The sequence below is a fragment of the Mustela erminea genome, chromosome 1 (genome assembly GCF_009829155.1).
Source record: "Mustela erminea isolate mMusErm1 chromosome 1, mMusErm1.Pri, whole genome shotgun sequence".
Classification (NCBI taxonomy): domain Eukaryota; kingdom Metazoa; phylum Chordata; class Mammalia; order Carnivora; family Mustelidae; genus Mustela; species Mustela erminea.
In genome coordinates, this window is record NC_045614.1 from 34254349 (window position 1) to 34267528 (window position 13180).

Sequence of the window (13180 nt, forward strand, 5' to 3'; positions counted from 1 at the left end):
ACACACACACTCAATTATAGACTAACCTCTGCTCTAGGAGATTCTTAAACTCGAGCTTTTCTCAGGATAATTCATGAGGAATTCTTTCATGTTCACCTGACATTTAGGTGTTCATCTGTGTTCACCTGGAGCATAATATTCACATAAAGATAGATAGTGCAGTGAGAAAATAGTGTTTTGGTCCTTTGGTCTCTCTCTTCTTCTCCCTCTCCCAGCAGCCCTTAGAACAGCAAACTGTCTTTGAGGTTACCCTTCAATTTTCATTTGTCTTTCTATAGTAAGGAGTTGACTGTAGGGAAGCTCTTCTGGAGCACCTGCTCCCTGTCACATGTAGTTCTCTATGTGGGAGAGATGTAGCCTTTCCTAAATTTGACCACAGTGCCATCACCTGAGAGGTTAAGAAAGTACCGATGCTTGTGTCCCACTTTCAAAGATGTGATTTCCTTGATCTGAAGTGTGGCCTGGGCATTGGATTTAAAAAAACAAAACAAACAAACAAAAAAAACCTCTTATGGTATTTCCTTTATCGTTCTAAAAATTCTCTTTCTCTTACAAATTGCAGAGAGGAATTCATGTTGGTAGATGGTAGTATTAGCAATAGTCTGTGGAGTACATGGGGCTGTCAGGCTCACAGGACTGTTATAGATTCTTGCCCATAGGACTTCACGTACATGTGGTTTTCAGCTTTTGCATGTGTGAGAAAATGTTTTTCTTGCCCTACTTAACTCTGTTTTTGTGCCATCCATAGAACATCAGTGGATGGGTGGTGCTGGGTAGTCCGTCGAAGTGCCTGTGTTTCAGAAATGGCCTTTTTATTTTTCTGTAAATTTTTGGTGAATGTTAAGTTTACTCTGTGGCCCCCCTTTTTTTTTTCTTTTACTGTTCGTTAAGGCTCTAGTCTGCCTACAATACACTAGTGTAACGTTCAGTGACTGTAGACTTTTCTTAGACCATATGGTGGTCCCCCCTTATCCGTGGTTTTGCTACCCATGGTGAGTCATGCTCCAGAAGCAGATGATCCTACTTCTGATGCATCATCAGGAGGTCAGTAGTAGCCTAATGCCACATCATATGTCTACCTCGTTCATCTTACTGTATCTCACCATGCAGGCATTTTATCATCTCCCACCATCACAAGAAAAAGGGTGAGTACAGTATAGGTATATTTGAGAGAGAATGACCGCATTCACCTAACTTTTATTACAGTGCATTGTTCTGTTTCGTTAATGTCTTACTGTGGCTAATTGATAAATTAAACTGTAGCACGGATATGTATGTATAGGGAAAAATGCAGGATATGCAGGGTCTGGTACTGTGCATCATTTCAGTCATGTACTGGGGCTCTTGAAAAAATACCCTGGGGATAAGGGGGGACTGCAGTATTCTGCACGGGTGAAGAGTTGGGGGAGAAGGGATTGAGGGTTGAAAGAGGAAACAGCAGACCCTATTCAGAATCTTTACTTTTATTTGAAGGAAGTGTAGAAAAACTAGGTTTTTGTTTTTAAAGAGCTAGAAGAGGGGTATCTAGGTGGCTCAGTCAGTTAAGTGTCTGTCTTCAGCTCAGATCATGATCCCAGGGTCCTGGGATCGAGCTCCACATTGGGCTCTCTGCTCAATGGGGAGCCTACTTCTCTCCCTCTGCCTGCAGCTCCATCTTCTTGTGCTCACTCACTCCTGCCATCTCTCTCTTTGTCAAATAAATAAATAAAATCTGAAAAAAAAAAAAAAAAAGAGAAGAGACTGTAGATATCAGCCCAATTCCTTTTCTTTATTGTAACTTGTCCAGAGCCTCACTTGGAACCTTGTGACATCATTTCCAATTAGTGGTGTTTTCTTGGTTGTCACCTTGGAGAATTTGGGGATTTACATTTCTTTTTTTTTTTTTTTTTTAAAGTAGGCTCCACACCCAGTGTGGAGCCCGAAGTAAGGCTTGAACTCTTGACCTTGAGATCATGACCTGAGCTGAGATCAAGAGTTGGATGCACCCAGGTGCCTCTGGGATTTACATTTCTAAAAGATTTTGTCTATCACAAATTTGCAATATAGTCTAAACAGGTTGAGGTGATTAACCAGGAAAACCAAGAAACTGGTAGCACTATCTTCCTTCCCTGGGGATGGGGTGAGAGGGTGGAATGTGTAGCAGGTGGAACTTACTGCTTAACTGAATTTGGTTATTTGGTGTACATTTGGTGAGTGTGCAGAAGTAGGGAAAGCCTTACTGAGAACCACTGTGGGAATAGGGATCTGTGTTAATTATGTAAAACTGTTTGCATTGGTCATTACTCCTTCAGTTACAAGAGTCCTCATTTGGCCCGGTGTTTTTATTTGTTAGCAGCCTGAGGAGAGTTTAAAAGCTCGTTGACTTTAACTGTTGAAAACTAATTTTACTATGAAGCTCTTTTTCTGAGTTTTAGACTTTAATGTGATTTTTCCCAAATGTCCTTCAAAAGATGAATTTGTCATTCATTTATCTTTCATGCCTTATCTTTTTGGAAGTGATAAACATCTTTTGATTAACAGTACATGGCAGGTTTTAAAAGCCCTCTTGTGCTGTTAAGATTAGTTCATGGTGATAGGGGTAGCTTTTTTGAGATTTTGATTTCCAGTTGTAATTAAATAGTTGATTCTTTCCTTGATGTAAAGGTGACATGATATGGTAAAAAGTGGCCATAGCTATTTTGAGTAAATAGCAATAAAACATTATCAAATAGATGTTTTAGTTAAAGTATATGTTTTCAGTCTTAACCTGTCTATAAATCAGCATAGTGGCTTGTTTTATTGTATGTAAAGATAGTTAGGATCACAGAAATTTGTTATCTTATTCTAGAGTAATTACTAAAAAATGTCAAGTGACTTATTAATACAAAATGGTGAATGTAAGCTTAGCTGTTAGGCTCCCTCAGGGCTGGGATCATGTCTTCGGCATTTTTAGTAAGTCCAGGTTTGGGCATATAACATGGACACTGTAAATTCTACAAGAGTGGGGCAGGGGGGAAGAGTATATGTTTCAACTATTATCTTTTCTCTTACCTCATAATTTAATAATTCGAGTTGTAATTGTTTTTGAGAAACATTTCTAAACAGTTTGAATATATATTTAAACTTTGTGAAAGACTGGTTTGTTTTAAATTTCAGCTGCTGCTTTTTTTATCACCTATGAATATGTGAAATGGTTTTTGCACACTGATTCGTCTTCATATTTAATGCCTGTGAAGCATATGTTGGCTGCCTCTGCTGGAGAAGTGGTAAGTAACAAGTCATGCATATAAAATACTTAAGGAGTGCAAATCATGCCTATATCTCTGGTACAGATGATACTTTATTTCATTTTTAAAAGATAGATCTTTTAAGTTATGGAAGTCATAAACCCCAATAAATGTAAGTGGATTAAACATGATTGTTAAATGATAGAGTCTAGATGATGAAAGAAAAATCCAGCAATGTGCTATTTTCAAGAGACATACTTAAAACATTATTTTACAGAAAGAATAAAATTATGGAGATGGAAGTAGATATCCATGCACGTTGCGGTGGCTTTGTATTGTGTCAGCGTAACTGAGCTGGAACTCCATTTCCTAGGACTCCCTTTCCAGGATGGTTCCCGGTTGTGCAGGCTACAAGAGAAACCAGCACAACATTTGTAAGGTGGAAGCGAAGCAGTAGCTGGCTTGATGCTTACAGGTTTGGTGTTGGAGTCAGGCACTGGTGCAGTTGATACACCTGGTCTACAGCCTCTCCAGTTCCTACTGGATCATGTCTTTCAGCTTCTCTGAATTCTTGGTTAGATATGTGGGCTCTGCAGTAAAGAATGCTAGCTTATACTACGCGTAACCACATTATTGAGGTTGATGAGAAACAGATGGACCAGTTTGTCCTTGCACTTCCCCATTTCATATCATTTCATCCTTGCCCATTGCCTGCCCTCTGATTTCTGTCCTAACCCTAGAGGCAGGATCAACTGTTCTACCAAACTTGCTTAATTAGCTCCCATAATTACTGTTCACATCTATAGTACTCTTTATTCTTATCTCTTATAGTGGTTCCACTTGTCTGATAAACCCAAACTGATAGAGAAATACGAACCAAAAAGAGCTTATAGGGTTATGTCAGTATCAGACAAAAAATACACTGAAAGGCAAAAAACAAAGAGACTGTTGTAAAGTGATACAAGGAACAGTGCTTTGGGGACATGTAATAAACCTGAACCTGGACTAAATAATAGCGCCTCAAATTTTAAAGGAGAGATTGCTGGAAGTACAAAGAGAAATGAATAGAAATGTAATTTTTTAAATTTTAATTTTTCTTTCCTCATGATAAGCATATCCTTTAATCCCCATCGCCTATCGTTCCACCCACCAAAGCTATAATCTTTGTTGGAGATACTAACTTATATCTTAACACATATCCTAAGACCAAGCAGGCAGAAACATTTATTGAGACCATAGAAGATGTGAACAAGAAAATGGCAAGATTGGGGTATTGAATATATATGGAGCTCTGCTCCTAACAGCTAAAGATTATTCATTTTTTTTCTAGTATACCTGGCTCATTAATAAAAACGTATGAACCAGTAGTACAACAAAGTGAATTTCAACTTAGTGTTGTGTAGAGATGATGTCGCACAGATCATTTGGTGTCTGATTATGATGGAGGAAAATTGGAAAGCAATGATGAGACAGTCCGTCTCTCAGTTCTCTTCTGTTGCTCTCCATGTCTGTCCTTATGCTGGTACCACAGTCTTGATTATTTCAGCTTTGTGTTAAGTTTTGAAATCAGTAAGTGCGAGTCTTCCAGCTTTGTTCTTTTCTGTCAAGATTGTTTTGCCTCTTCTGGATTTCTTGAATTTTCTTGTGAATTTTGGAATCAGTTTGTCAACTTATGTAAAAAAGGCCACTTAGATTTTGATATGGATCACATTTAATCTGCAAATCAATTAGGGGACTCTTGCTATCTTAAAAATACTGAATTTTCTGATCTATAAATTTATGATTTTCCATTTATTTAGTATTATTGAATTTTTTCACCAGTGTTTTGTAGTTTCAGAGTATAAGTTTTACACTTGTCTTGCTAATTATTTCTTATTTTTCTTTTTGATGATGTTCTAAATTAAGTTTTTTAAAATTTCATTTTCAGTTAGTTCATTGCTACTTATAGAAATAAGTTCGTTTTCTTATATTGATCTTGTATCCTGCAACTTTGCAGAACTCATTAATCAGTTCTAAAGCTGTTTGGTGGATTCTTTAGGATTCTCTACACATGAGATCATATCCTCTGCAAATAGAAGTAGTTATACTTCTTTCTTTTCATTCTCTATGCCTTCTATTTCATTTTTCTTGCCTGATTGACTTGGCTAAAAGCTCTAGTACAGTGTAGAATAGGAGTGGTGGTAGTGTGCATCCTTACCTTTTTTCTGATCTCAGGGAGAAGGCATTTAGTATTCCACTATTAAGTATAATGTTAGCTGTGAGGTTTACATAGATGTCCTTTATCAAATTGAGGAAGTTGCCTTCTTTTCGTAGCTTGTTGGGTGAATTTTTTTTTTGTAAAAACACTGTGAAGGTTGAATTTTGTTCATGTTTGTGTTCATCTATTGAGATAATTCTAAGACTAGTTTTTTATTTTGATAATATGGTGTATTACATTAATTGATTTTCAAATATTAAACCACTTATATGTTACTGGGATAAATCTCACTTGATCATGGTATATAACACTTTTTACTTAGTGCTAGGTTTTGTTCACTAGTATTTTATTGAGGATTTATAATTTATTCTTAAGAGATGTAAGTCTATAGTTAATTTTTTTTGTGTCTTGCTGGTTTTGATATCAAGGTTAAATTGGTTTCATAGCAGGAGTTGGGAAGTGTTAAGATATTTTAAAGTAAAGTTATTTTAAAGAAATGTAGTTAGATTAATTATATCATTATAGTCAATGAAAGCATATCAGATTATTTCTGGGAAATCCAGGAGAAAAGGAATTATGGTGGAAATATTCAAAAAGCAGTGTCACTCTCTATGAAAATATGACTCATGAGAGACTATGGACTCTGAAAAACAATCTGAGGGGTTTGAAGTGGTGGGGGGTGGGAGGCTGGGGTACCAGGTGGTGGGTATTATAGAGGGCACGGATTGCATGGAGCACTGGGTGTGGTGAAAAAATAATGAATACTGTTTTTCTGAAAATAAATAAATTAATTTATAAAAAAAATACTGTTATGCTGAAAATAAAAAATAAATTAAAAAAAAAAAAGGTGATTGTTTTTCAGAGTCCATAGTCTCTCTGAAAAACAATCTGAGAGGTTTGAAGTGGCGGGGGAGTGGGAGGTTGGGATACCAGGTGGTGGGTATTATAGAGGGCACGGATTGCATGGAGCACTGGGTGTGGTGAAAAAATATGAATTGGTGAGGTTGTGATTGATAAAAGACAAAAGATGATCTCTGTTCTTTGGCATTTTTGTAAATTAAAAATTTATTTTTTGTATCTGGAATATATAAAACCCTCTGCTTTTCCATTATTGTAAAATAAATTTCTTTTTTAAAGAATTTTAATTCTAGTATAGTTAACATACAGTGTCATATTAGTTTCAGGTGTATAATACAGTGATTTGACAATTCTATACATTACTCAGTGTTCATTGTGATAAGTGTACTCTTAATTCCCATCACCTATTTTACCCATTCCCCCATCCACCTCCCCTCTGGTAACCATCCATTTTCTCTCTACAGTTAAAAGTCTGTTTCTTGGTTTGTCTCTCTCTTTTCTTACTTTGTTTCTTAAATTCCACATAGACAGGAAATCATATACTCTTTAGGATTCATCCAGGTTGTTGGAAATGGCAAGATTCCACTGTACAATGAATTCTTAATCTAAGAAATCTGTTGTAGGGTTCCTTGAAGAGTGTTGAAATTAGCCTAAGAGACATTAAATTCACTAAAGTGGTTTTTTATAAAACTTCCTTTGACATTGTTTTAAAAAGGATTTTTCAGAACCCAAGTTAACTCTGGATATATATATATATATATATATATATATATATATATATATATATATTTTATTGCCTTCATGATTTACTAAAGTTAAAAAAGTGATGGGACTAACAGTGTATTAATTTTTGAGTGGCAATTGGTAATTCCTTCATGAGCTATGGACCCCTCTTGGAGTCTAAAGAAACCTATATGGCTCTCTCTCCAGGAAACTGAACGCATGGGCATTTTGCATAGAATTTCTGGACATTTTTATTCCCTCTACTCTTACGCAAAGTAAGAACTTCTGTGCTTGAATTGCACTGGAAAATTAGCTTAAACTGCAATTTAAAATCAGTTTATACTTAATTTAAAAACAATCCTTTAACCTATTAGCTTAGGTTTAGATTTTTTTGTGTGTGATTATGTTTTGGCTTTAGAACCTCATTATGTGCAGTACTTTTTGGATATATATATATATAAAAGAAGTTGTAAGAGTTTCAATGTCTTAGGTTGTGAAAGTTTTCCCTTGTGACATCTCTTGCCTCTCATTATTTTAGGATTGCATATTGCTTTAAGTTTAAATTTCTCATAAATTCAATATTTGGTTTATATTTTATAGTATATTACTCAGAACAGGCAGCAAAAAGGACTTGGCCTCTTACTTCCTTTCACATAGGGCCATCTTGCCTGAAAGCTGATTTACCTTGAAGGACAGGCTTTCTTCACTTTGAAAGCTTTGTCTCTTAGACTTAAGAAGAATATAAAAAGTGGGCACCTGGGTGTCTCAGTGGGTTAAAACCTCTGCCTTCAGCTCAGGTCGTGATCCCAGGGTCTTGAGATCGAGCCCCACATCAGGGTCTCTGCTCAGCAGGAGGCCTGCTTCCTCCTCTCTCTCTCTCTGCCTGCTTCTCTGCCTACTTGTGATCTATCTGTCGAATAAATAAATAAATAAAATCTTTAAAAAAAAAGAATATAAAAAGTGATATGTAATTGGGGTAAATAATGATTATTAGATTATGTAATGATACATATTTTCATATCTAGAGCATACTGTCTATTCTAATACTATCTGTAATTGACATTTAAAAAATACTGAAGCCTTTATTGTTGTATCGTGTGTGTGAACTCTTGGGTGCAGGAGGTGGTGTAGGTGGATGTGAGCTAGGAAACAAGTGTCTGTAACACCGGAGATAAACAGTTCTGGGACAGTCATATTTTTATTATGTCTCTTAGGATCTCTATGGTCCCTTAGGTGATGAGGCCTAATATCAGAGGCCTTTTTATATTTCCTGTGATGCTTGGAGAATTTTCAAAAGAGAAGTGATCAGTAGTGGATATATAGAATGACTTCATAGGAGAAACATATCTTGATGTTGAGATTTGTTTGAATTTAAATTTAGTTACAGGGTCATGTGTTGAAAAGATTTTTAGAGTTTTTGTGGAAATGTTGATTCTGATGCTCCAGTTATCTTACTGTACTTCTTTCTTCCTTTCTTTCTTTTCTTTTTTTTAAGATTTTATTTATTTGAGAACAAGTGAGAGTATAGCCCGGGGCAGGCAGAGGGAGAGGGAGAAGCAGACTCCCTACTGAGCAGGGAGCCTGAAGCAGGGCTTGATCCCGCGACCCTGGGAGCATGGCCTCAGCTGAAGGTAGATGCTTAACCGACTGACCCATCCAGGCGATCCTATCTTTGCACTTTCTTAAAAAAAAACGTCCAAACCATTCAGTATCTATATTCTCTGTTTTCTTAATAAATGCTTGAGAAATGTATGTACTGCCTTCTGATTTTAGTGACTTGTTTCAGTTTCATGGAGCATAAACTTTTGGTTTCAGATTCATACAGGTGTTGTTGCTAAAAATAAGAGAAAAAAATGGATGAATTGTTTTAAATTTTTTTAAAAGATTTTATTTATTTGTTCAAAAAAGAGAGAGCATGAGAGGGGAGAAGTCAGAGGGAGAAGCAGACTCCCTGCTGAGCAGGGAGCCTGATGCGGGATTCGATACTCGGACTCCAGGATCATGAACTGAGCTGAATGTAGTTGCTTAACCAACTGAACCACCCAGGCGCCCCAGAAATGGGTGAGTTTAGGAGAAACAAATTTTCATGGGTAGAATAAAAAGGAGTGGAAAACAGAAACATTCATTGCTGTCAGTGGTTGGAAAGGTATAGAGACATAGAGAAAATAGGTAGTTTGGTTGGGTGGTTGTTCTGTAACATTTACTTTGATAGAAGATTGTTGCACTGCAAATAGATTCCTTAGAACCAACACATTTTGTTGGTATCTACTGTGTCCACAATGACTTTGTTTTAGCAACCCTTAAGTATATGAGAGAAACAAGAGCACACTGCACTAGTAACTGTTCTCTATAGCAGCACCTTGATTAAAACTTAATGATGAATCAATAAAGCTATAATTACAACCCTCTACCTTATGTTTGTAATTTGGAATACAGTGAAATCGATCACATAAGATTTAATACATAACAACAGTAAGAGAGGCGTTCTGTGCCATTTTTATGAGGAAGTTTGCTGCACCAAATCTCTAAATCCCTACCTCAATTATTTCACAGCTCAGCTTTCATCAGACACAGGAGACGCCCTGCGAGAAGTAGAATCTGTAATTAGATCAGGAGGGTTGGGGGCAGGTTTACTCTAATGCAGCGGATGTTATAACATGACAGCAATAGTGATTTTTTTTTTTTAAGTCTTTAAGATTTGATTTTTCCCAGGTCTTATCCTACCTTTTGCCTAAGTTCATGTTGTTTGCAGAAATAAAAGAATATTGAAATTTCTTTGCAGCCTAATGCAGCCAGTCTGAATTTAATGTGTGTCTGGGTGACCTATGTAGATGTCCTGATACACACAAATGCTGGTTGATTATCCTTTCTGGCGGCATTCTCATTTGCAACTGAGAAAGCTAGTAAATAAATTGTATCATGTTTTGTAGATGCTTTGCCAACAGCCTCTGCCAGTAACTCTCCAAGTGTAACCCAGAGAGCACCTAGGTTAGACTCCGTGGCCTGGGCAGTAAGTTACAAATGATGATTTTTGGAGACGGCACCAGGAATCCTGCATTTTAAACAAGATTCCTAGGTGGTTTTGGCGCTCAGTGATATTTAAGCACCACGGATTTAGGTTATCAAACATTTAAGTATATATGTATCCCACTACTACATATCGTGACTGGGTTGGTTCAGCAGGCCCATGCTCAGGAATCTTTTAGCTCCTGGGCGTAGTGGCACAAGGAGCTCCAGCCACATGCTGCTCAGAAGTGCAGTTCCTTGTGTCTTCCTCTGAGTTAGATCCGTGCGGAGCTCCTGAAGGGCCTAGTTTAGTAACTGGCAGCACACTCGGACATATTGATTTGGATTTTGAGAATAAATTGAGGGTTGCACCCAGGCCTGACATTTTCTTGGGGGCCCATGCCATCCAAGACCCTTGAAAGCGAAGGCAGTTGATGTTGTTTAGCTTATCTACCATCTGACAAGGTCATTGGACCTCCCGTGTGCTGTAGTCCATTCAGGGCTCATTGGTTATCAGTGTATGGATTAAGCACATCATTAGCACCTCTTCCCCTCCCCCCCCCCCCCGTCCCCCCAACTTACACATTGAATTGGCTACTTGGAAGTTCATTCCTTGATGGTCAGGAGTGCTTGTGACCAATAAAGCATAGTGTATATGTTAGTTACCATTGGGTTTCTCCAGGTGGGGATTTAAGCCATTTTTGATTGTGTTGTTAATATGTTTTAAAATGTATTTATAGGGACACCCCCTCTGGCTCAGTTGGTGAACTGAGTTGGTGCAACTCTTGATCTCAGGGATGTGAGTTCAGGCCCATACTAGCTGTAGAGATTTCTTTAAAAAAAAAAAAAAAAAAAATTTAAGAGGGGCCTGGGTGTTTCAGTCGGTTAAGCCTCCGATTCTTGGTTTTGGCTCAGGCCATGATCTCAGGGTCATTAAATGTAGTCCTACGGCAGGCTCCGTGCTCAGCAGGGAGTTTGCTTGAGAGTCTCTCCCTCTGCCCCATCCCCTTCTTGCACACACTGTCTCTCAGATAAATAAATTTTTAAAATGTGTGCAGTTGCATGACCCGTCCACGGAGATAGGGTGAGTAGAAGAGGACAGCTGCCCTGGAAGGGAAGGAAGGAGGCTTCTTCACTGAGGAGGGAGCCTGCAGTGGTGCTGCAGTTGGAGTTGCTTATGTATGTAAAGGTGAAGGAGGCAGAAATGTACAGGTATCGCTAGGAGACTTGCTTTACAGTTACAAGCTGAGACCACACTATCAGCTAGTTAACCACGTGCAAAACACGCACTTCTGATGTATTTAAGCACACGCATCATGGGGTTATGCTAAGGCAGCCTTTTGCCCTGCTCTGCTTATTTCTTAGTGTTTCTAGGAACGTTTTTTTCCTTTCTTTCTCTTTTTTTTTCCTTACAAGATTTTATTTTTTTAAGTAATCTCTGCACCCAACATGGGGCTTGAATTCACAACCCTGGGATTAGGAGTCATGTGTCCACCGCCTGAGCCAGTCAGGCTCCCCTGGAACCTTTTTTTTTCCCTTTTCTTTTTTTGCTTCAGGCCCTAAAGTCTCTGAGGCACACAGACATTTTAACAGCTTCCTAAGAACAATAAACTGTAAGAACTACAAACAAAAAATTATCTCAAGAATCTAAAAAGTAAGTCACTTTTCACTGTCCTCCTTTAAAGCCTGTCCCTTTCCTGTCTGTTCCTCACTTGGACCTCTTTGATTCCTGTTATGTAGGCCGGTTTCCTTCAGCTCCCCTGTTTCCCCTGCCATGCCTGTTGCCCTTAATTAGAAGTGTGGATTTAGAGAAAAAGTCCTTATTGTGCTCTAGGCATTGAGGATAAAACGACAAGATGTGATACTGCCTTTGAGAGGCCAGCCGTCTGCAGGTGGAGAAGGATGTGCAAGGTGTAAGTACACTCAGGGGTTCCAGGTATTTTAAGAAAAGTGAGTACAAGGTACAATGAGAGCCCGAGAAGAGAAGGAATGGTTGGTTTTGTCTGGATGGGTGTTGATTCAGGAAAGGCCTAAAAGAACAGCTAATCCTCAAGCTGCCTTTTAGGGTATGATTGTTAGGTGGGTGGGTGCAGGGAGGGGTACTCAGGGGTACTGAGAAGTCCTTATGAGACACTTTCAAGTTCTAAATGGAGTGCGGGTGTGACTGCGCCATCGTGAAGTGAGGAGGGCATGGGGGCTGGATGGCCTGGGCTGCTGTGGAAGGATTTTGGCCATTACCCTTTGAAGGGCTGTGCAAAAGGGCCACATTGGTTGGGACTTTAAGGACCTCTCCTAGTAACTGTGTGGAGGTGGACGTGGTGTTGGAATGGAGGGGAGGAAACTACTACAGAAGCCCTAGGAGAGAGCGAGAGATGAGCAGAGCCTCAACTAAGACATGGTGTACACAGAGAGAAGGTGAATTTGAGGGCTAAAAGGTAGAATTGGCATAAAGCTGGCAATTCGTTCAAAAGCCCTTCCAAAAGCATTCCTCTAGTGCATATTTCTTCATGGATGCCTTTGTTACTATGTTCTCTCTCTCTCTCTCTCTCTGTGTGTGTGTGTGTGTGTATGTGTGGTACACATGCTTAAACTCTCAGAGGGATCCATGTGAGCTAAGTCTGCTAGTGCTTTCCAGCTGTCCCAGCCATCTGAGCCTGAGGAATGTGCAGGGGGGGAAGAAGAATGGGAAGGAAGGCAGGGCTTGGAAGTCAGTCCAGGCATGGCATGACCCATGTCTGATGATGACCCTGCTTAAAGGAGAAGCATGAATGTATACAGAAATTTTTTAGGGAGGCTTTTATAAAGAAGAGTCTGTACTGCCATCCCTCCAGTGTTTTGTTTTGTTTTTGTTTTTTTTTAAATTTTATTTATTTACATATTTTTAAAGAGAGAAAGAGTGTAAGAGAGGGTGAGCAGTGGTGGGGGGGCATACAAAGGGACAGGGAAAGAGAGAATCTCAAGCAGACTCCCAGCAGAGCTTGATGTGACGCTCCATCCCAAAAACCTCGAGATCTTGATATGAACTGAAAACAAGAGTTGGCCACTTAACTGACTGCCACCCAGGTACCCCCATTGCCCCAATTTCTTGATGACCTCCTTTTTAAACACTTCAGATTGTTTCCTGTTTTATAGGTTTTCTTTCCCTGGTTTGCTATGCAGCTTTGGTTTAGATGGTATTGATTGGTGATCT

General features: G+C 38.7%; 1 protein-coding gene across 3 annotated transcripts in view; it reads left to right on the forward strand.

Annotated features, from left to right (window-relative positions):
• The window catches only part of SLC25A26 (solute carrier family 25 member 26), a 127567-nt gene that overhangs the window by 14847 nt on the left and 99540 nt on the right, over positions 1–13180 (forward strand). For all 3 annotated transcript variants that reach the window (XM_032324589.1, XM_032324597.1, XM_032324581.1), the window contains exon 3: positions 3136–3245. In XM_032324589.1, the coding sequence (XP_032180480.1) occupies positions 3136–3245 (110 nt within the window). The remainder of the gene's footprint in view (positions 1–3135; positions 3246–13180) is intronic.